This window comes from Oncorhynchus keta, chromosome 25, assembly GCF_023373465.1.
Source record: "Oncorhynchus keta strain PuntledgeMale-10-30-2019 chromosome 25, Oket_V2, whole genome shotgun sequence".
Classification (NCBI taxonomy): Eukaryota; Metazoa; Chordata; class Actinopteri; order Salmoniformes; family Salmonidae; genus Oncorhynchus; species Oncorhynchus keta.
Genome location: NC_068445.1, coordinates 23,303,246 through 23,327,739, shown reverse-complemented (window position 1 = coordinate 23,327,739; position 24,494 = coordinate 23,303,246). Strand labels below are relative to the sequence as shown.

The 24,494-nt window shown below is 43.6% G+C and overlaps 1 protein-coding gene and 1 pseudogene across 5 annotated transcripts; both read right to left on the bottom strand.

Annotated features, from left to right (window-relative positions):
* Positions 1-387: 387 nt before the first annotated feature.
* Positions 388-12,338, bottom strand: LOC118377289 (ankyrin repeat and death domain-containing protein 1A-like). Of its 5 annotated transcripts, XR_008078927.1 has the most exons (18): positions 12,277-12,334; positions 11,892-12,098; positions 10,901-11,017; positions 10,643-10,741; positions 10,410-10,508; positions 7,513-7,617; positions 7,283-7,387; positions 7,059-7,157; positions 6,748-6,846; positions 6,479-6,577; positions 6,228-6,326; positions 5,901-5,999; positions 5,701-5,796; positions 4,985-5,186; positions 4,598-4,729; positions 4,451-4,500; positions 3,426-3,529; positions 388-1,165 (listed from the first exon to the last, which is right to left on the bottom strand). XR_008078927.1 is itself a non-coding variant. In XM_052478942.1 (17 exons), exons 2-16 carry the CDS (start codon positions 12,066-12,068, stop codon positions 4,451-4,453), a joined length of 1,677 nt encoding a protein of 558 aa, XP_052334902.1. In that variant the 5' UTR covers positions 12,069-12,098; positions 12,277-12,334; the 3' UTR covers positions 388-3,529. The 5 variants fall into 5 exon arrangements, 4 of the variants coding, with proteins under 4 accessions (XP_052334902.1, XP_052334903.1, XP_052334904.1 ...); XM_052478942.1 differs by having other exon boundaries at positions 388-3,529; XM_052478943.1 differs by lacking the exon at positions 3,426-3,529.
* Positions 12,339-12,537: 199 nt separating this feature from the next.
* On the bottom strand, positions 12,538-24,107 carry LOC118377291 (DNA polymerase kappa-like; annotated as a pseudogene).
* Between the last annotated feature and the right edge of the window lie 387 nt (positions 24,108-24,494).

Below are 24,494 nucleotides of genomic sequence, written 5' to 3'. Positions count from 1 at the left end.
TAACATTGAGTGGCCGCTGCCAACACACTGACACTGACTCAACTCCAGCCACTTTAATAATGGGAATTTATGGGAATGATGTAAATATATCACTAGCCACTTTAAACAATGCTACCTTATATAATGTTACTTACCCTACATTATTCATCTCATATGCATACGTATATACTGTACTCTATCATCGGCTGCATCCTTATGTAATACATGTATCACTAGTCACTTTAACTATGCCACTTTGTTTACATACTCATCTTATATGTATATACTGTACTCGATACCATCTACTGTATCTTGCCTATGCTGCTCTGTACCATCACTCATTCATATATCCTTATGTACATATTCTTTATCCCCTTACACTGTGTATAAGACAGTAGTTTAGGAATTGTTAGTTAGATTACTTGTTGGTTATTACTGCATTGTCGGAACTAGAAGCACAAGTATTTCGCTACACTCGCATTAACATCTGCTAACCATGTGTATGTGACAAATAAAATTTGATTTGATTTGACAGCTTTTTAAATGGCAAATACACATTTTTGAAGGTTTGTCTGTAAACCAGGTTTTGTGGAGAGGTTAATAACATTGCTTTAGTGCAGTAGTTATTCATCAATCACAGTGAGTGAGCTTGATTGACTAAACATGTAATTGATGGAGGCTGAAAGCCCAGTGAAAGAGGAGCTAGAGCAGTGATTGAGCCATAGACATGTAGTAGAGCAGTCCTAGCAGAAACGGAGGGAGGGGGGTATTGGAATGGAAGAGAGGATTTGAATCGGCTAGAGTTATTGGCAGTACCATAGACGTGAAGAGAAAGAATGGAGCTAGAGCAGAACACAGGCCTTGCACAGTGAGGGAGAGATGGTTATTAATGTGAGTGAGAGAAGAGAGGGAATGGAGCATAGACATTGCAGACTGTGGTCAGTTCAGAGTTAGTGATTTGAAACATGCTTCCCTTTAATCTTTATTCCTCAGTAACAATCTAGCCTCATGTTTTCCACAATGTTACCTTTGAATTTTAATTACGGTACGTTTAACAACGATGATACATTAATTAATCCCTCTCTCTCCTCCCCCACACTCTTTCTCGTCCCTCTCTCCTTCTTTTCCCTCTCCCAGTGAGCAGCACGGGTCAGCGGTGGATGCGGCCCAGGCTGAGATCTAGAGCCTGCGGGCAGAGAGGGAGCGTTATGAGGAGTCCATGAAGAAGGCTTTTATGAGGGGTGCATGTCCTCAACATGGAGGGCCTCGGCATGTTCCACACTGGAAAGGGACACACGGCGCACAACCTACATGGTTAGTAACACACACGGCTCTGTCAAGAAACTTCTGTTCCGGGCCTCCCAGGTGGTGCAATGGTTAAGGGCGCTGTACTGCAGCACTAGTGTGCCACCAGAGACTCTGGGTTCGCGACCAGGCTCTGTCGTAACCTGCTGCGACCGGGAGGTCCGTGGGGCGACACGGGAGGTCTGTGGGGCCTAGCGTCGTCCGGGTTAGGGAGGGTTTGGCCGGTAGGGATAGCCTTGTCTCATCGCGCACCAGCGACTCCTGTGGCGGGCCGGGCACAGTGCACGCTGACCAGGTTGCTAGGTGTACAGTGTTTCCTCCGACACATTGGTGCGGCTGGCTTCCGGGTTGGGTGCGCGCTGTGTTAAGAAGCAGTGCGGATTGGTTGGGTTGTGTATCAGAGGACGCATGACTTTCAACCTTCGTCTCTCCCGAGCCCGTACGGGAATTGTAGCGATGAGACAAGATAGTAGCTACTAAAACAATTGGATACCATGAAATTGGGGCGAAAAAAGGGTAAAAAAAACAAAACACTTTGTTCTGTTCCTGACATTTTCATTCATAAAACAGATTATTTAAAAAATAAGTGTACTTTTCCCAGTCCATATGATCTGATCAACCTACACATGGTTTATTAGCCTGTTACAGTAAAACAGACACTAGTTGTCCAATAGAGTGCAGTCTGCTACTATTGACACGTTGACAGTATAGATTTATGTGGAGAGGGGGATGTTTTTCATTCCTCTGGCTCATTCATTCATTGGATGGCGTGATGATGCTAAATCTTTTGTGCTGACTGAGTGGTACTCTTTGTGGAGGTTGTAACCTTGGTCTGGCGTTGACTGATGGGCAAGGACTTTTTCTGATTGTGTTTGTGTGTGGTCATCAGGCGTATGCATGTATATGAGATTGTAGGGTTCAGCTTAAAGTAAAAGAGTATTAGTGTTTCTTGTTGCTGTTTCATTTATCTGTGTAATAATTTAGCTTTGTTGGTTGTTTTAGGGGGAGGGCCTGGAATGTCAGTCATTTGTCTAATTTTACAACTGACAATGTGATTTATGTTGGGTCAGATTTGATCATATTGGGCTTATTTGTTTGTCCTCTTTGACCTGTCCAGTTATGAAGCTTACTTCAGGACATAAACCTGTATGACATTATATGACTGATCTTATTGGTCTTCCCTCCACAGATGCTCCGCCCCCTCTGTTCGGGTTCAGCCCACTCCACATTGACTCCCCTGTACCAGAGACAGTGAGACTCTCACACAGTTACAGTGCATGCAAGTTTTCACTATTATGGATCAGGTTCCGCCATCATTAAACATATTGTCACATTTCCTGCCGTTGTATCTATTCTTTCTCAAGGCTGAACATTTTCTCATTAACAGTATTTCATATGGGTGTAATTGTCACAATACTGACTCCTCAAACACCCACTATGTGATACATTGGATAGGCCTGTTATATTTACAGTGGATCAGTTTGTCTAATTTCTTCATCTCCTCTATCTATGGGCTTCTACGATCACTCTTAACATCCGCCCACTCACTCACTCTCCCTCAGGTGGGTTCCAGGGCAGAGGTGTTCCACAGCACCCTACCACCAGGGGGCACTGCAAGCTCCCACAGACAGGTTAGTGGCTTTGCAAGCTCCCACAGAGCACAGACCGGTTCGTACTAACATTGATCTATGGCACTGGGAGCTTATCGTGGCTATGTCCCGATTCTCTACCCCTCTCCCACTTTGTCATGGATCTACAATCATTGGATTGGTGTTATCATTGACTAGGAGTTTGTACCATTGCTAAATCCATGATGAGAAGTGTTTGGGAAAAGGGTGTCAGCCACTGTCTCTGGTTACCGTTTTCCTCACCATTTGTCAAAAAGTGAAAGGTCCCGTATTTATTGACTGTTCCTTAATAATATGTATCAGCTCAGTACACTGGTGATCACAGCGAGTCAACAGAAAGCCTCCAAAACCTTGACTGCATGCATCACGGCACGCTTCGTCCGCACTCCCAGCAACCTATGGGTGGAGCGCCAACACCCCGTCACACAGGTACACCATCAGCATCAAACATGTCTATTTTACAATGAATCAAAATCACCAAACGAGTAGATTTATGATCTGTAGAAACCTCACCCTGTCTCCCTTTCTCTCTCCCAGCGGGTCAGGCCACAGCTTCTCCTCCTCCAATCAGCAGGGCCAGAGTTCCTCCAGAACACACTCAGCCTACCACAAGCACTCTATCAAAGTGGTTGAGTAAACACACACAAACAATACCATATCGCATAGGAACATTCCACCCACCTTCTATGCAAATACAGTCTTCCATACATGACTTAGTCAAGCTGATACACCTGCACATTTGAATATTCCCAAATATTTTAGACATATGCTACACCTGCACCTGATATTTCTAACACTCCGGAATGGAAAATGATGGAACCATCTTTCTATTTAAATGATGACCATTTCACTAGTAGTTTTACCCAGGGACGCAAACTGGTGAGGGCCCAAAAAGGTGACACTTCTTTCTCCACCAAAACATGCAACAAATCCTTGCTGGGGTGAAATGCAGGTTAACTAATTAAACAACAACAAATATGATCTACATAATCAGTCTGTAAAATAAAAAGTGGTTCATGTGAACCTGACTCACAACTAAAAAAAAGTAAAGAAAGCAATCCGATGTTATTTGTTGCCAAGACTTGACTGCAAATGACACTCAAGTCTTGACAAAATAATACACTAATATTGCAGTTAGCCACGACAGCCTTTATAATAGAATGGTTGTGACCACACACACATCTACATATTGCAATTTGGGGGAAAAACAAAGTAGAAATAGAATTACTTGTTTCTCTTGTTCTTATGCGTATATTTTGAAACTGCATTGCAGGTTCGGGGCTCGTAAGTAAGCATTTTACTGTTACACCTGTTGTCTTCGGCGCATGGAACTAATCAAATTTGATTGAAAAACAGGCATTCTATTTTTGCTCTATTATAGTGGCCACTATAGTAGACATCGAGCAAGTACACAAGGCTGTGTACAAAAATGTTCCCTGAGTAAAACATGTAATAATCTAAATATATATATAAAGATCAATTGAAAAATAACCACACAAATGCTTTGGAAAAAAATTATCTTGTTGACTCAAGCACACCTATGTCGTTTTCTTTATGTCTCCTTCCTCTGTGTCCATTCGTATTTTATCTGTAAAACAACAACACACCCATCTGTAATTTGCTGTTATGACTTCAACATAAATGTTATATTTTCCTATGAGGTAAGGGTCATGGACACCTCATACCTGCTATAGTCTTGTTGCCTATAGCAAGCAGGCCCTGGTACAGCTCTTTAGCAGGGCTCCTTTGGGCCAGCTCTACCCCATGAAGCCAGATCAACAGCATCCTGTTCCCATGTTCCTGGTAGCTCTGCTGCCCTACACACACACACACATTAAATTAGAATATGTTCTTTACTTACCTGGTAAAATAAGAGTTAAATTACTTAGTGTAGTTAAGGCTTTCCTTGGTAATGTCACCCAAGTGGCTTGTTTTTGGAACAATGTCAAATGAGTAAAGAATCCCTCTTACTTGGTATTGATAAATGAATGAGTTTCAATTGATATTCCTGTGAATGATTTTCCCCTGCGCTACACTGTGAGCCAAAGGTGTTGTGTGTGTGTGTGTGTCACCTGTCCACTGCTCCTCGATGGCAGCCACCTGCTGCTCAGTGAAATGCCAGTGCAGCGCCAGCCTCTTCCAGTCACCTGGCTTCAGCAGGCGGTAGGCCAGGTGCCAGGCAGTGCTGCGGGTCTGTTTGCTCTCTGTGCGGTGGTCTAATTTAAACGTCAGCGGAGTCTGGCTGTGAACGTTCTCATTAAGCTCAGTGTTGGCCTGGAAGGGTAATCACATCTAGTCACCTGAGAAAGGACAAGCTTCACAAACTGAGAGCAGTGAGTGTTCAGCGATAAGCACACATAGTCCCATGCTTATTGAATGCCAGAGCCACTTGCTTTGACTGTCAGGTTGGGTATGGAAGATATGCTAAATCAAATTGACACTGAAATTGATTGTCAAGCATTTCAGGTCCATAAATAATGTCCCCACTGCCAGCGTTAATGGTATTACAGGGATTAATCTGGAGTTGTGACTTTAGGAAATTAATAATCGGTGATGAATATAATCATTGATTTCCAGCTCCAGTAAATTGATTAGCAGATGACTTCAGCAACGTATTAGTCTCTGATTGAATTGACTGCATTTGATCATACAGTACAGCTATATCACTTATAGGGAGGTCTCTCACACAACAGTAGGCTACACATTCTACATTAATTCACAATTCTAGAGGATAAACAAACACACAATGAAGTTAGTTATTTCCATTATGGTCCTCTGTTAACATTACCATCCTCCATGTCAAATATCTCTCTGCCTTGATGATCATGTCAACGATGATGACCTCGTCTGCTCGGGCTGCCACACCCAGTGCTGTCTTACCCTGCTGCTCAAAACAGAAACAGTTGAGTGGGAAGTTGCCGTGAAGAGGAGAGGGGTCAAATGAGCCTATTCATGGTTAGATCATCATTCTCGGTGTCCATGTTTCACCTTGTCTTGGAGGACTAGGTCCATCCCAGCTTTCAGAAGCATCTCAACAATGTCCACTCTGGCCAGCTCTGCAGCGACATGCAGGACAGTCTGGGACCTCTTAGGAGGACAGACAGGAGCTCACGGTATAAGTTTCCCTTAACCACAGATCTAGGGTCAGATTACCAAACCCATAACTTCAACCATTACAGTGTCTGTCCTACATAGTGCACTACGTTTGGCAGGACCCGGGACTAGTAATGCACTATGCAGAGAATAGGGTGCCATTTGGGACGCAACTAATTCATTATAACATTGATGTGGACTGAGTATACGTGTTGTACGTACGTGATCAGTGACGTTGATGTTGCAGCCAGCCTCGAGCAGTGTGTGGATGACAGGGATGTGACAGTTCTTCACTGCCAGGTAGAGAGGAGCCTGGAGGTGCTGCCAATGGAGACACAACCAAAATGGACCATTATATAGAAACTCTCTCTGATGTCAGGTCATACTACAGACTGAGTAATTACACAGATAACAGGTTGGCTTTATTCATGGTTGACCAAGACGTAGGACCAGTTCACTATGCTCACTCTCACCTGGTTTTGTAAGTCCACCTGGGCCGAGTTCTCTATGAGGAGTCTCACCAACGATGTGTGGCCCTTCTCTGAGACAGGGTGTAGAGCACTGCTTTGGTCCTAAGAGGCGAAAGGAGAGGTTCCCATTGAATAGAGAGGTCTAGGAGAGGTCTACCTATTAGTAGGTACAGTACTGAAGTAGAATAAACAGGGTGTGATTTAGTAACTGTGCCTGGTGGCGGCCATTTTAGTGAATAGTTGGAGGGTGTGGTTTATGTTTACAGGCCTACCATGGTGACAATGTTTGGGTCACAGCCTGCCTCCAACAGAGCCTGGACGCAGTCCTCATGGGCAGCGCCAGCAGCCAGGTATAGAGCCGTCTCCCCAGCCTGCAACAAATACATCAGTCATTGACCTAAAGCAGCTACTGCAAGGTGTAGCCATTGAGCACACACCATCACACATGCTGGCAATCAAACAATTCCATTGAAAAGGAAAATGCGCAGCACTCACTCACCATTAAAGATTATTTTTTCAATTTAAGCAGGGTTAAAATATGAACGTTTTGGCCTTCCAGACAGCGTTTACAGTGGGACATTACCATATTGACTTCATTGCGAGTTTCAAAGCTCTTCAGCAGTAGCTGGACGACATCCAAGTGGCCATTGCCGGCAGCCAAATGCAGAGGTGTGTTCCTATTCTAGCATTTAGAGAAAGAGAAAAAGCAGGAGGAAATGAGGAAGGGAGAGAGACAGTTTACAGGAAGAGGAGATAGAGGAATAAACAGTCCTACAGCCCCCTGATAGGTGTGGCACACACACACACCTGGTCTTCCTCCATGGTGGCCATATTGTATGCCTCCTCCATCAACATCTGCAGCATCTCCACAGAGCCATGCTCTGCTGCCAAAGCAAACGCTCTGTGTCCAGACTGAAAGAGATTGGTGCGGGGGGGTAGGAGATGAAGAAAAAGGGTCAGCTTATTGAACTAATTCAGCCCAGTCAATATTTGAAATGGATGCAATGGTTACTGATACTGTATGTCTATGTAGTTACCAGGTCCTCTTTGTCCAGCTCTTTCATCATCAGGTCGTAGATGATGAATGTCATTATGTCAGTGTGGTTGTTGATGGCAGCACAGTGCATGATGTTCATTCCCAGCTGAGAAGTGAGAATACAACCATCTCCATACAGTGCCTTCGGAAAGTATTCAGACCCCTTGACTTTTTCCACATTTTGTTACGTTAAATAAATGTAAACAAATCCTCAGCTATCTACACATGATACCCCACAATGGCAAAGCGAAACTGGTTCTTAGACATCTTTGAAAATGTATAAAAAATAAACTGTAATACCTTATTTACATACAGTTGAAGTCGGAAGTTTACATACACCTTAGCCAAATACATTTAAACTCTTTTTCCACAATTCCTGACATTTAATCCTAGTAAAAATTCCCTGTCTTAGGTCAGTTAGGATCACTACTTTATTTTAAGAATGTGAAATTCCATCTTTTATTTCTTTCATCACATTCCCAGTGGGTCAGAAGTTGACATACACTCAAATAGTATTTGGTAGCAGTGCCTTTAAATTGTTTAACTTGGGTCAAACGTTTCAGGTAGCCTTCCACAAGCTTCCCACAATAATGTGAATTTTGGCCCATTCCTCCTGACAGAGCTGGTGTAACCGAGTAAGGTTTGTAGGCCTCCTTGCCCTCACACGCTTTTTCAATTCTGCCCACAAATGTTCTATAGGATGGGTGATGGCTACTCCAATACCTTGTTGACAACTTTGTTGTCCTTAAGCCATTTTGCCACAACTTTGGAAGTATGCTTGGGGTCATTGTCCATTTGGAAGACCCATTTGCAACCAAGCTTTAACTTCCTGACTGATGTCTTGAGATGTTGCTTCAATATATCCACATAATGTTCCTCCTGCAGCAAAGCACCCCCACAACATGATGCTGCCACCCCCGTGCTTCATGGATGGGATGGTGTTCTTCGGCTTGCAAGCCTGCCCATTTTTCCTCCAAACATAACGATGGCCAAACAGTTCTATTTTTCTTTCATCAGACCAGAGGACATTTCTCCAAAAGTACAATCTTTGTACCCATGTGCAGTTGCAATCCAGTCTGGCTTTTTTATAGCTGGGTTGAAGCAGTGGCTTCTTCCTTGCTGAGCGGCCTTTCAGGTTGTCGATATAGGACTCGTTTTACTGTGGATATAGATACTTTCGTTTTGCACTTTTTTGTTTGTTTTTGATTTGCACAGCACAGTACGTTCATCTCTAGGAGACAGAACGCGTCTCTTTCCTGAGCGATATGACGACTGCATGGTCCAATGGTGTTTATACTTGCATACCATTGTTTGTACAGATGAATGTGGTACCTTCAGGTGTTTGGCAATTGCTCCCAAGGATGAACCAGACATGTGGAGGTCTACAATTATTTTTCTGAGGTCTTGGCTGATTTCTTTTGATTTTCCCATGATGTCAAGCAAAGAGGCACTGGGTTTGAAGGTAGGCCTTGAAATACATCCACAGGTACACCTCCAATTGACCTATCAGAAGCTTCTAAAGCCATGACATCATTTTCTGGAATTTTCCAAGCTGTTTAAAGGCACAGTCAATTTAGTGTATGTAAACGTCTGACCCACTAGAATTGTGATAGTGAAATAATCTGTAAACAATTTTTGGAAAAGTTACTTGTGTCATGCACAAAGTAGTTTTTTAACAAGAAATTTGTGGAGTAGTTGAAAAACGAGTTTTAATGACTCCAACCTAAGTGTATGTAAACTTCCGACTTCAACTAAGTATTCAGACTCTTTGCTATGAGATTTGAATTTGAGCTCAGGAACATCTTGTTTCCATTGATCATCCTTGATGTTTCTACAGCTTGATTGGAGTCCACCTGTGGTGAATTCAATTGATTGGACATGATTTGGAAAGGCACACACACCTGTCTGTATAAGGTCCCACAGTTAACAGTGCATGTCAGAGCAAAAACCAAGCCATGAGGTCAAAGGAATTGTCCGTAGAGCTCTGAGACAAGATTGTGTCGAGGTACAGATCTGGGGAAAGGTACAAAGAAATGTCTGCAGCATTGAAGGTCCCTAAGAACACAGTGGCCTCCATTCTTAAATGAAAGATGTTTGGAACCACCAAGACTCTTCATAGAGCTGGCTTCCCGGCCAAACTGAGCAATCGGAGGAGAAGGGCCTTGGTCTGGGGGGTGTTTTTCAGCGGCAGGGACTAGGAGACTAGTCAGGATCGAGGCAAAGATGAACAGAGAAAAGTACAGAGAGATCCTTGATGAAAACCTTCTCCAGAGAGATCAGGACCTCAGAATGGGGCGAAGATTCACCTTCCAACAGGACCATGAGCAATGACCATGAGCACCCAGCCAAGAAAACGCAGCAGTGGCTTTGGGACAGGTCTCTGAACGTCCTTGAGTGGCCCAGCCAAGAGCCCAGACTTGAACCTGATCAAACATCTCTGGAGAGACCTGAAAATAGCTGTGCAGCGTCGCTCCCCGTCCAACCTGACAGAGCTTGACAGGATCTGCAAAGAAAAATGGGAGAAACTCCCCAAATATAGGTGTCAACTTAAGCTTATTATTTATATATCCTTTTTTAATAAATTAGCAAATTTAAATAAACAAAAGTTTTCTTTGTCATTGTCATTGTGGGGTATTGTATGTAGAATAAGGCTGTAACCTAACAAAATGTAGAAAAAGTCAAAGGGTCTGAATACTTTCCAAAGGCACTGTACATGACAACTTGACATTTTGTATTCTCAAATGGTTATGGAGAAATTGTGTTGATGGTTGACAATTGTAATTGATATCCTAGATGGCTGAGATGTCAGAGAACAGCTTAGGTCTGACCAGCAGATCGAGGAAAGGGATTTCTGAGACATTTTCAAGGCCTTCGTGAATAGGAACAGAGGTTCCCTACCGCATTCTCAACCTTCTGATCAGCACCACCCTGCACAAGCAACTTCAGGATGGGCAGACTCCCAAACCAGGCAGCCAGGTGGATGGCTGTCACTCCATGCTGTGTGAGTATGTATGAAAGAGAGAAATAGTTTAATTTTGACAAACCATGGCCATTCTCTCCTGAGAGTTTGTTGAAGAGGAGAAGCTTTAAAAGACACCATAAGTAACGCCGGAAAAGTGTTGTCTTCCTACCTTGTCCTCTTGATTGATGTTTGCTCTGCGCTGGAGAAGGACTTGGACGGCCTCTATGTTTTTTCCAGCAACTGCATAGTGCAGGGCAGTGCGATCATGCTAGGGTAAATGCATGGGACAAGTTATTCTAACAAGTGACACAGAACAGAATACATGGTTCTAATAAAGAAGTAACAGAAATAGTACATGATAGTCTCCAGTAGTCCCACTAACTGCAGTGCGGAGACGATGTTCCTATGGATATGAGGACTGACTCACCAAGTTCTTTGCGTCAACCTTGACTGCCTTTCCCAGAATCTTCATGGTCTGCACATCATTTATCTTTGCTGCTTCAATGTACTCCTTCTCTAGCTCCAGCACTGCAAACACATAAGACTCACCAGGTGCTTCACAATAAGTAATACATCAATATGCATGTTTTTCTTTTGAGAACATGGGGGTGTGAAATTTCAGTTATTATGAGTAGTATAAGGGTGGAATTGGTAAGGTGTGTGTGTGTGTTGCCAATACAAACACAGCTCTTTGCACACTGGATGTTCATATCCAGTCAAACCATTACCCATGACAGATACATGGTAACACACCTAAGGTTTTCCAACACGGATTCAACCATAAGGATGATCAGGGATTTGGTCAAGAGCATTATCATTTCTACAGTATATTATCATAACATAATCTTTGCACAGTCATTATAATTAAGAGGATAAGGATATTCATTGCTTGCTTTGGTCTACGAAAGAATATGTTAGCATTGAATGAATATTCACCAATGTTTCTCAACATTTAATACCATAATTACAAGAATTCAATTTCCGATCCTGTTAAAGAGGGCAGAAGTAAGGCTCTGTTGCCTCAGGCTATTATTTTTACTGTTAAATTTGACCTTAGGACAATTCCACTGTGACAGAGTGATGCTGAGACTCCAATTTTTCACTAACATGCATGTCAAACAAAAACCAGTGATTGAAAAGTTAAACAAACCCTACAACTATATGCAAAGACTACTTTTAACAATTTCCACTTAAACATTTTCAAAAACACTGTCACTTGAATAACAGTGCAGATGGCACAACCCCCCCCTTTTTTAACGTTCAGTGTTTACTCAAGTTATGTTGAATAAAACGTCTGTTTTTGATTAAAATAAAACAAATCTAAACAGGGCTTAGGTGTTACCCATTTACATGCTCACGGACACACGTTCACACCGGCACACACCTGGTACTCACACATACCTGGTACTCACACATACCTGGTACTCACACATTTCTTCGTTATTGTAACTGTTGGTCTCCTCTGTCTCCATGTTCTGTATAAAGTCAGTGAATCCCTTGACTGCTTTTTTTGTGTTTTTCGGCGTTTTAGGGTTCAGGTTCAGCTCCTTCATCAGCTGTGCCCCCATCCTCTCCTTCAAGGACATTCTTTCCATAGTGAATATCTGGTGACTTCTCCCTGTATCCTGGGTTGGATCCCAGTATGTCTCTGTTTAATACTTCTCTTTCGAAACAACCATGTAGCATTACTGAATGAATGCAGAAAGTCTGGTCAGGAACTGGATCTTTTTACTGAAGCAGATAGTGTCTTACTGCATAAGGAATACAAAGTGGTGTGGAAATGGAGCAGTGTATGTACATTACCAGGGCTGGAAGGCTGACCTCTGTTTACTCTGGAAGCCCACACCCTTCACAGAATCACTTCTGGTCAAAGTGAGTGCATAAGAATACCTGCACTGCCTTATCTACACTCTTAAGCCTGGAGTAGTGAGCTGTATGAGTGCAGATTTATGACTGACTCTAGTCATTCATGTGTATTTGACTATTGAGCTCCTATATGTACAGTATACTATTATTATGAATCTAAGCTCCAATCAAAACTCCGAAAGTAGTTGAGGCCTTAGGTGTGTTTAAATGGATTTATACTGCACACATTAAATACTCATCAACATTGACACAGAGACTTTACAAAGTTTTACAAGGAGAATAATTGATTGCCAACACAGTTCATTCAGCAAATGTCAACATGGTGGTAACTTTGAGCAATATTCTTGTGGAAACAATCTTAAATACACATTTAAATATAATCTAAAACAATTTAGATATTTACGTTTCCTTATTCAAAACTATAATACACTGAACAAAAAAATAAACTTAACATTGAACAATTTCAAAGATTTTACTGAGTTACCGTTCATATAAGGAAATCAGTCAATTTAAATAAATAAATTAGGCCCTAATCTATGGATTTCACATGACTGGGAATACAGATGTCACCAACAGATGCATAACTTTTAAAAAAAGAAAGTAGGGCATGGATCAGAAAATCAGTCAGTATGTGGTGTGACCACCATTTGCCTCATGCAGCGCATAGATCAGGCTGTTGTCCCACTCCTCTTTAATGTTGCTTGAAGTTGCTCGATATTGGCGGGAACTGGAACACGCTGTCGTATACGTTGATCTAGAGCATCCCAAACATGCTCAATGGGTGACATATCTGAAGAGTATGCAGGCCATGAAGAACTGGGACATTTCCAGCTTCCAGAAATTGTGTACAGATCCATGCGACATGGGGCCATGCATTATCATGTTGAAACATGAGGTGATGGCGGTGGATAAATTGCACAACAATGGGCCTCAGGATCTCCTGGTTTAGACAGAGGTCAACGTGTCGGTTAAAGAGGGTGAGGTTATCGGTGTCCTGTGTCACCTGACACACTGGGCAGGTGAGGGCGGGTTCTCTGGGGTCATGTGACTCAACCTTGGGCGTAGTCATTGGCCGAGGGCCACCTGGGGACAAAGGACGAACACGAGGGTCACTTTGAGATGAACCCTTCAGGATGTTAGGGTCTGTAACTCTAGGTATAGACACACCTCCGTTTGGACAAGTGTTAAGGAAGACAGGGTTCAGGCCCACAGCGTTTAGTGAAATATTAGTTGTACTAGTCTCATACAGAAGTAGTCCTTTATTATCACCTGCACTAGTGTCCAATCGAAGGCCCAATGAGTCCAACATACACCTACTAAGTGGGTCCCTACCTATCTCCATCAATCCCTCCTCCCTCCTCCTTTCCCCTTCAGCTCTCTCTTTCTCAATCTCCCCTTCCCTCTCTTTCTCCACCTCCTCCTCACAGACACTGGAGCCTTTCTCTAGTTCTGTGTCTGTGTGAATGTTGTGCTCCATAGGAACCCCACTGAGACACTGGTCAATATGTCTGTTGAAGACTGTCAGGTCTGTGGTGTTCACCTCCCTGAAGCACACAGGGCAGGTCAGTCTGTCCCTGGCTCTGTGGACCAGCACAATGAAGTAGACACATGGGCCTCTGTGCTGCTGGCTGTAGGTGCATGTGTCATGTTGTCAGAAGCTGTCAATGCACTCATAGAGAATTGTGTCTCTGCTGATGTATTTGGATTCTTCTGAATGGGTGTCGGTGTCTGTTTGGGCTTGATGGCTGATGAGGCTGGGCCCAGTCTGGTCTCTAAGACGTTCCACTTTCCATCCTCTGGTGGGTCCTCTCTCTCAGCTTGCAGCCGCAGCCTCTGGGCGCGAGCTTTTTGGAAGAAGGACTGCTGCTGCTCCCCAGTCCTCCCCACCTCCACTCCTCCCCAGCTGGGTACCCAGGGGTGATCCTCCTGCCCCTGGCTCTGCTGTACCAGGGAAGGGCAGGGAAAGGCCTGGGTCTGGCCTGGAGGCTTAGGTTGATGCTCTTTCACAGGCTTGTGGGAGGAGATCTGTGAGGGGCTACTGGAGTCAGCCCTGCCTTTCTGGAGGAATCCCACAATGCTCTTCTGCTGGGGTTTCTTGTCGTCAGCGCTGACAAAGCTGGAAACTCGAATGCCTGCAGACACGCAAGGGTTGATTTTAATTAATAACAGAATCAGTAGAAGGTACTTCATATATTATTGATATATACAACAGCCATGAAATGTGATATTTAGTATTTTTTTCCAGTGGTATACTCCATTTAAACCAGTGAGAGAAGGTGAATTAAGGTTACCCATGAGCCTCAGTCTCAGTGCCTGGGGGCTGATGTTGTCAATCTCAGTGTTCAGCAAGTCCTTAGCGACAGCAAAGAGCTCGTCACTCGTAGCAACGGCACACGGCAATGTCCACGTTCTGGTTTTCACCTCAAAGTTGACATTTTTAAGCTTCAACGTCACTGTCTTGCCCTGGAAGAAAACAAAACAATGACATGGGGAATTACAGGATACATTTGGTTGAACCTGGGGATGGAGTCAAAGGACAAAACAGACATTGATTTGACTGATTGACCCTTCTTCACTTAGATGAATCTAAGACATTTTCCTAAGAGTGTGATGATCATCCCCAAGCAGCCTATTCACCAGGCAGGCTGAGGATCACACTGGTTCCTGGTATTCTCCATAATTGCTCTCTATTTCCTCCAGCTATCAAAAGAACATTAGGCCTAAGCCAGGGGGTGATGGTCGTGCCAAGGCAGCTCTCTCTATCGATTGGAGGGAAACAGACTCTCTAGTAATTATGTGAGATGATTCTGGGATCCAACACTGATATTGTAATGTTCTGTGACCCCAAAATACCCTCTCAATACCCTCTCTGAGGAAATATCCTTTCTGTTCAAGAACACTTTTCTGCTCTCTCTTTCTGATAAAATAATTTATATGTTGAAAGATAATTAAATAATTCCACTCTGAAACCATATAATTGTATGAAATTGATTAGAATCATAAAACTATAATCTGATGATGTGTGTAGTTTTAGTCAGAATTAGAACAAGGACCTTTTGTTCCTTTTTAGTATGTAAGCAGGGTGCAAGTGGGAAACTAATGATAAGAGGAGCTATCAACAGACAAGCTGGACTACTGTGTTCCTTACAGGACATTCTGTCTCCACCCGTGGACGGGAGAAACTGTTAGGCTTGCAGAAGATTATGAAACATGTTTCAGATTAAACAATGTATCTATGTAGTGGAAAAACACAGACTGTCTAAGAAAGGCGTAGCTTAAGATTTGAACTTGTTTGTGTTATAAAGACTGGGTTTGCATTTTTGATGTTAGGACGTCCTCGTGAATAAACATTTTGACTATTGTAAGCTGAGAAATCTGTTTCATTTAAATCAGAATCTTACAAACTCTGGGTTGCAGACTGAGTAGATTAATTGAAGTTTATGAACAATGATAACAAAATTCTCATAACACTTACCCAGAGAAAAAAATAGGCAGCCAGAGGCAGCCAGACAATGGCTGTTCACAATGGTGCTGAATACTAATGCCGGCCATAACACAGTTCCATGTACTGGCGAACGGTTTTGTATCACAAAAAAGAATAGCCACAAAAAGCCAAATACTAGGGAATCGTTGTTTGATTTCAAACATTTTTACTATGAATCCAAGTGAATTTGTGTTTAAGAAAATATACTCTAAGCGAGGAGGAGAAATGTGCTACACAATCTATACCATTACTAAAAGTGTACTGTAATGAACCGAGCTGTACTTTCAAACCCCTCCTAATCATCAAGCCTCTGAAAAGGTGAAACAGGTGAGGTAGTTCAGGGCTACAACAAAATTGTGAAACGTCTGGAGGTCCCCGAGGAGAGGGTTGAAAACCACTGCTGTGGAGTACCTTGAGAGCCTCCTTCTGCAGGTCCTGAGCCAGGTCTTGACACAGCTGCCTGCACAGAGAGAACTACTCCTCGAATGCAACCAGCTCTCCAAATGTCCTGACAGAGAATGAAGGAGATAGAGAAACATGTTGGATGTGGGAAGAGTATTATCGTATGTTCCATTATTTATTACATTTACATTTAAGTCATTTAGCAGACGCTCTTATCCAGAGCGACTTACAAATTGGTGCATTCACCTTATGACATCCAGTAGAACAGTCACTTTACAATAGTGCATCTAAATCTTAAAGGGGGGGGGGGTGAGAAGGATTACTTATTCTATCCTAGGTATTCCTTAAAGAGGTGGGGTTTCAGGTGTCTCCGGAAGGTGGTGATTGACTCCGCTGTCCTGGCGTCGTGAGGGAGTTTGTTCCACCATTGGGGGGCCAGAGCAGCGAACAGTTTTGACTGGGCTGAGCGGGAACTGTACTTCCTCAGTGGTAGGGAGGCGAGCAGGCCAGAGGTGGATGAACGCAGTGCCCTTGTTTGGGTGTAGGGCCTGATCAGAGCCTGGAGGTACTGAGGTGCCGTTCCCCTCACAGCTCCGTAGGCAAGCACCATGGTCTTGTAGCGGATGCGAGCTTCAACTGGAAGCCAGTGGAGAGAGCGGAGGAGCGGGGTGACGTGAGAGAACTTGGGAAGGTTGAACACCAGACGGGCTGCGGCGTTCTGGATGAGTTGTAGGGGTTTAATGGCACAGGCAGGGAGCCCAGCCAACAGCGAGTTGCAGTAATCCAGATGTATCTATTTATTTCACACATACAGTAAGGACCAAAAGTATTTGGACAGTGACATTTTTTGTAATTCTGTCTCTGAACTGGATATGTGAAATAAATAAATGCATTTTAAATGAAACAATGACTGAGGTTAAAGTGCAGACGGTCAGTTTTAATTTGAGGGTATTTTCATCCATATCGGTAGCCTAGCAAGCTTACATGAATGTTCACTGCACAGCGGCAATCAGTCTGGTTATTATGAGGCGAATACATTGGGTGAATCGTTTAGAAATGACAGAACTTTTTGTACATAGTCCCCCCCCCTGTTTTATAGCCTGGCAACTCACACTGAATTCTTCCGCTGGTCTGTCGTTCGCTACATACTTTAGTCTGAGAATGCCATCATTGAAGTCGATTGTGGTGACGAGGGGTGTTGCACAAAAAAAGTCAGCAATTAGATTGTCTCTAACGTATCATAGTATCAAAGCCAATGACGAATTTTAAAACCGCCACTTTATACGTGTGTTCTGGCTCAACCCATCGGTTTCTGGACTAATCAGACGGCCCCAAATGGGTTTGCATTCGGTGAAAGGTCGGGGAGGTACTCAGGTCCAGACTCATTGCGGAGAAGAAACTAACGTCCGTAGGCGTGGCATTGCATTTGGCTGGAGCAAGGAGTCTGGGTAGCCAGGCAACCCAAATTAACATGCGTATTTAAGTAGTAAAAAGTTTAGCATTTGATCACATATTCCTAGCACGCAATAACTACATCAAGCTTGTGACTCTACAAACTTGTTTGATGCATTTACAGTTTGTTTTGGTTGCGTCTCGGATTATTTTGTGCCAAATAGAAATGAATGGTTGATAAGGTACTGATGAGTGAGAAAGTTACCCAACCAAAATGGCTAACCTCCCATTATTGGTAATGGTGAGAGGACTCAAATGTTCTCACTCATAGTTATTCACGACTCATGCATTATTATCCAGAATCATGGTAGTATCAATGTTAATGGTGAAGTGTTCAGAAACAAGTACTCTATTCTTATTTAGAATAAAAGTGACTCCAAAATGACAAATGATTTACAATTAATTTCTATTTGACACAAAATAATCTGAAACAACAAAAACAAACTGCAACAGCATCTGACAAGTTTTTAGAGTCACAAGCTTGATGGAATCATTACGTGCTAAGAATATGGAACAAAATACTAAACCCTTGACTACTTTAACACACAAGTGAATTTGTCAAAACACTTTCAGTTCCCTAAAATGGGGAGACTATGTACAAAAAGTTATGTCAGTTCTAAACTGTTCACCCAATATGGATATAATAACCTCAAATTAAAGTTGACCGTCTGCACTTTAAGGTTTACCTTCGGGTTAATAGTAAACTGTCATTTCAAATCCTATGTGCTTGAGTACAGAGCCAAAACAAAAACAAATATGTCACTGTGAAAATACTTTGAGCTCACTGTATGTTGCCAGAAAAGAAAAACAACTACCTCTCTGTGCTCATGCTTTTTCTCTCCCCGTCCCTGTAAGTAAATAAAAAACAGACAGACTCAAGTCTACTGTATAGTTGCCCCTCTCTGCCCTGCCCACCCCCTCTGCCTGCCCGGCCAGAACCTCTCGATGTGTGTGGAGCCCAAGCCCAGGGAGATGTCGAGAAAGTGGTGCCAGGATGTCTCAGAGAACAGCAAGGCCAGCAGCGCCATCTCCTGGCCAAGATGGATACAGCTGGTGATACCGAGAGCTCCCAGCATCTTCTCTGTCACGTTCCCAATGCCTGATACCTGGCACACCAAAATACCATCTTTTACTCATATTTATTTGTAGGCCATCAGCTAGCAACATGATCCATAAAAAATATCCTTGAGTAAACATCCCTTAATAGGCTGTCTAGGTTTGGGGCTGAGGTGTATAGCAGCCTACCTTCCGGACTGGCAGGTCCTGTATGAATACCATGACAGCCTGTCGGTTAGAGGGGAGTCTGTACTGGCCGTTGGGTTTGTTCTTATCACTACACACCTTGGCCAGCATCATGTTTGGGGCAATGCCTAGAAGAATAACCAATAAAAGACCCATGGTAAATGTGTTACAAGCTTGATGTGACTACATACAGAATAGGGACTCAGACAATGTGTCCTCTGAGGAAAATGAACACACAGCGTCTCTCTCTCACCTGCGCTAGCAGTAAGTGAGGTTTTCTGCTCGATGCGGAAACGCATCTCTCACCGCCTCCTCGGCACAGGTCCCAAACACCATCACGTCTCCCCCAGGAGCATCCTGCAGAAAGGGGCAGGAGGAGGAGCTGGGGCTGTCCTCAAACAGGACAGGAGACATACCCTCTACTGTCTCCTGTAGGCCATCACCCTGCTCCTCAACTAGAGAGAGAGAGAGAGGTGTGAGATGATTCACAGCTGTGTGTCCATGTCTCTTATCTTCTGCCCCCCTTGTCACTCGCTATACTTGACAGGTGGCAAAAGTGAACTAGATAAGAGAAAGCGAGAGGGACTACACATACATAGTTCTAATCCCTTCTAATGTACTTTCTGTCAGGCAGAAAATGAAGGAAGAATTAGATGAGGCTTATGCTATTAAGCTCTTAATAACCCTCTTCACTTTTGTTATATCTACCATAGAACATGTCTTTATATCGCATTCAAACTACTTAAAATTGACTCTCAAAGTTGTCTTACAAATGACAACTTTATCACAGTATGTAAACTATAACTGCAAAATGGGTTTAAAAAAGGAATCCCACAGTGTAACAAATGAACATGACACATTTATTACACAGTAATCCACTGTATTTAGACAGCGACTCCTGACCTGGCACTGACACGGATGTAGCTGTCTCAGTGTCGTTGGTCCGGAGATGGTGGGTACGCAGGGCCAGACCCTCCTCTGCTCCAGGTGCTCACTGATGTCCAGGTAGGCCTCGTCCAGACTCATGGGAAGGAAGTGAGGGTCATAGTCTGCAAAGATCTCTTGGACCTAGCAGAGGAATAGGATGATTAGTGACCCATATGTCTGTTTGGGGAGGATTTATACATATAGTAAAGGCCTCACTGGCCACTGAAACACTGTGTGTGTCAGATCCTTACTTCAGCGCTCACTGCTCTGTATTTGTCAAAGTCGGTTGGAACAATAACCAGGTTTGGGCAGAGCTTCTTCGCGATGAAGCCAGGCATGGTGGCACGGACCCCAAACTTCCTTGCATGGTAGTTGGAAGTTGTCTGAGGAGAGAGGATAAAACATATACAAGTTGTAGACACAACCTGGGGCTTAATACAAGGTAATTGTTGTAGTTCAATAATGGGCCATCTTTCAGATCCAGTTAGAACACCATAAACTCGTTCATACATGAAAGAGAACCAGTGTGAGAAAGATCGCCAGATATGAACCTCCCTCTGGGTAGCGAAGTCAACTAGCTTGGCTTTCTTATTTTGACATCACATAACTAGACATTTGGTATCACAAACTATATAATAATAATAATATATAATTATATATTATTTTGTCTCCATAGTCTTGAACGCCGCAGCCCGTCTGGTGTTCAACCTTCCCAAGTTCTCTCACGTCACCCCGCTCCTCCGCTCTCTCCACTGGCTTCCAGTTGAAGCTCGCATCCGCTACAAGACCATGGTGCTTGCCTACGGAGCTGTGAGGGGAACGGCACCTCAGTACCTCCAGGCTCTGATCAGGCCCTACACCCAAACAAGGGCACTGCGTTCATCCACCTCTGGCCTGCTCGCCTCCCTACCACTGAGGAAGTACAGTTCCCGCTCAGCCCAGTCAAAACTGTTCGCTGCTCTGGCCCCCCAATGGTGGAACAAACTCCCTCACGACGCCAGGACAGCGGAGTCAATCACCACCTTCCGGAGACACCTGAAACCCCACCTCTTTAAGGAATACCTAGGATAGGATAAAGTAATCCTTCTCACCCCCCCCTCCCCCTTAAAAGATTTAGATGCACTATTTTAAAGTGGCTGTTCCACTGGATGTCATAAGGTGAATGCACCAATTTGTAAGTCGCTCTGGATAAGAGCGTCTGCTAAATGACTTAAATGTAATGTAATGTAATGTCTTGCGTGGCCAGCCTTCCAAATCCTGTCTCGCTCATGAGAAGCCTGTGCTTGCACACTACATGGCCAAAAGTATGTTGACACCTGCTCGTCAAACATCTCCTTCCAAAATCATGGGCATTAATATAGAGTAGGTCCCCCCCTTCGCTGCTATAACTCTTCTGGGAAGGTAAGTCTGGATAAGAGCGTCTGCTAAATGACTTAAATGTAAATGTAAATGTTGGAACATTGCTGCGGGGACTTGCTTACATTCAGCTACAAGAGTATTAGTGAAGTCAGCACTGATGTCAGCGTTCCAATTCATCTCAAAGGTGTTCGATGGGGTAGAGGTCAGAGCTCTGTGCAGGAAAGTCAGGTTCTTCCACACCGATCTCAACAAAGCATGTCTCTATGGACCTCACTTTGTGCATGGGGCATTGTAATGCTGATACAGGAAAGGGCCTTCCCCAAACTGTTGCCAGAAAGTTGGAAGCACAGAATTGTCTAGAATGTCACTGTAGAGTTAACATTTTCCTTCACTGGAACTAAGGGGCCTAGCCCAAACCATGAACAGCCCCAGATCATTATTCCTCCTCCACCAAACTTTACAGTTGGCACTATGCATTGGGGAGGTAACGTTCACCTGGCATCAGCCAAACCCAGATTTGTCTGTCGGACTGCCAGGTGCTGAAGCGTGATTCATCACTCCAGAGAGTCCAATGGCGGCGAGCTTTACACCACCTCTAGCCGACACTTGGCATTGTGCATGGTGATATTAGGCTTTGTGTGTGGCTACTCGGCCAGGGAAACCCATTTCATTAAGCTCCCGACGTACAGTTATTGTGCTGACGTTCCTTCCTTGAGGCAGTTTGGAACTCGGTAGTGAGAGTTACAATTGAGGACAGACGATTTTTACACGTTATGCGCTTCAGCACTCGCCGCTCCCGTTCTGTGAGCTTGTGTGGCCTACCACTTCGCGGCTGAGCCGTTGTTGCTCCAAGACATTTCCACTTCACAATAACAGCACTTACAGTTGACCGGGGCAGCTCTAGCAGGGCAGAAATTTTACAAACAGACTTGTTGGAAAGGTGGCATCCTATGACGGTGCCACATTGAAGGTAGCTGAGCTCTCCAGTAAGGCCATTCTACTGCAAATGTTTTCTGTGCTCAATTTTATACACCTGTCAGCAACGGGTGTGGCTAAAATAGCCAAATCCACTAATTTGAAGGGGTGTCCACATACTTCTGTATATATAGTGTACATGAGGTAAGAAAACATGCAATGAAACGTCTCATTAGTGCCATGTTGAAAGTTGAAAGTCACTTCAGTACGGGCCATTCTACTCCCAATGTTTGTCTATGGAGAATGCATGGCGGTGTGCTTCATTTTGTACACTTGTCAGCAACGTGTGGCTGAAATGGCCAAATTCCCTAATAGGAAGAGGTGTCCACATACACTACATGGCCTAAAGTATGTTGCTAGCAAATTAACAGTCCTGTATAGAATCTCACCAGCATGCTCATAGAGCATGGCCACGTGCACAATAACACGGCTCAAGTCACGAACCCTCTCCAGGTCAAAGGTCATCTTTTCCACCTACAACAAGACGTTCAGAGGCGACAGAACTTCAATCAAATTATAACACCTAAATATATGGGGGCGGCAGGTAGCCTAGTGGTTAGAGCATTGGACTAGTAACCGAAAGGTTACAAGATCGAATCCCCGAGCTGACAAGGTAAAAATCTGTCGTTCTGCCCCTGAACAAGGCAGTCATTGAAAATAAGAATTTGTTCTTAACTGACTTGCCGAGATAAATAAATGTAAAATAAAATATACTGTAGAAGCTATACACTTACTGTATCTGTGTGTCAGAGGTTGCATAATGTGTGTGTTTTTTACATTTGATTTAACTCGGAAAGTCAGTTTACAATGATGGCCTACCTCGGCCAAACCCTAACGACGCTGGGCCAATTGTGTGTCGCCCTATGGGACTCTCAATCACAGCCGGTTGTGATAGCCGGTTGCCTCTAGCACTGAGATGCAGTGCCTTAGACCGCTGCACCACTCGGGAGCCTGCGTGTGTATAGAGCCCACCTGCACTGTACCTGTGTTTGTGCTTTGCTCAACTGTTGCTCAGTGATGTGTGCTTTCTGCAGCATCATCCTCTCAATGCGCTGGTTCACCTGCTGTTCCTTTTTCATCTCGTTCTCATAGAACCTGGAGCCCTGTAGGAGAAGAAGGTAAACACAGAGGCTGAGGACCTCCAGTAATTGGCCATGTTACACTGTGAGAAGAGAACACACTGGGCCTCAACAAGTGGGTTTGTCAGTTCCTGTGCCATTACATTACAGTAAGGTAGCTAACTAGGGTATTAACTCAAGAGTCTAGGCGAGTGTTAGTTTGGGTGTTTGGATACAGACAGAAGTTCTCAACATGGTACCTTGGAGGACTTCATGATGATCTTGTTTATCTTGTCCCTGTCAAGGCCCTCCATTCCAGCCCTGTTGTCGTTGATGGCCATTCTGGAGAGGAAGCCCTCCCCACTGGAGGAGGTCCCCCCAGTCTCCATCCTTCACCTCAAGTGAGACCCTGCATTTAATACATAAAGTTAACGTTAGAACAAGAAAGAATAATTATGGTAACTAAGTTAACAAACTAGCTACCACAATATGTACCAACAGTTGGTTAAAAATATTCTAAACAGCCAGTAACGTTTGAAACAAGTTTCCAACTATCAATGACAAAAACAAAATAATATTTTGTTTGTGTACTGGCCGAATTTAGCGCCATTATAAGTATCTTCTTTGCTGATGCATCTTGTCTTCGGTCTTCACTCCTGAGTTTTGAATTTGCTTCCGCATGCTAGCCACGTCATTATGGGGCAGGACCGGAGGTGCAGGCAAAATCTCAAATTGAAAACCGAAGAAAATCAACAATAATGACAAATGGTTTGATGAAGAATGCAAAAATCTAAGAAAGAAATTGAGAAACCTGTCCAACCAAAAACATAGAGACCCGGAAAACCTGAGTCTACGCCTTCACTATGGTGGATCACTAAAACAATACAGAAATACACAACGGAAAAAGAAGGAACAGCATGTCAGAAATCAGCTCAATGCAATTGAAGAATCCATAGACTCTAACCACTTCTGGGAAAATTGGAAAACACTAAACAAACAACAACATGAAGAATTATCTATCCAAAATGGAGATGTATGGGTAAACCACTTCTCCAATCTTTTTGGCTCTATAACAAAGAATAAAGAGCAAAAACATATACATGATCAAATACAGATCTTAGATCAACTATTAAAGACTACCAGAACCCACTGGATTCTCCAATTACATTGAATGAGTTACAGGACAAAATAAAAACCCTCCAACCCAAAAAGGCCTGTGGTGTTGATGGTATCCTCAATGAAATGATCAAATATAC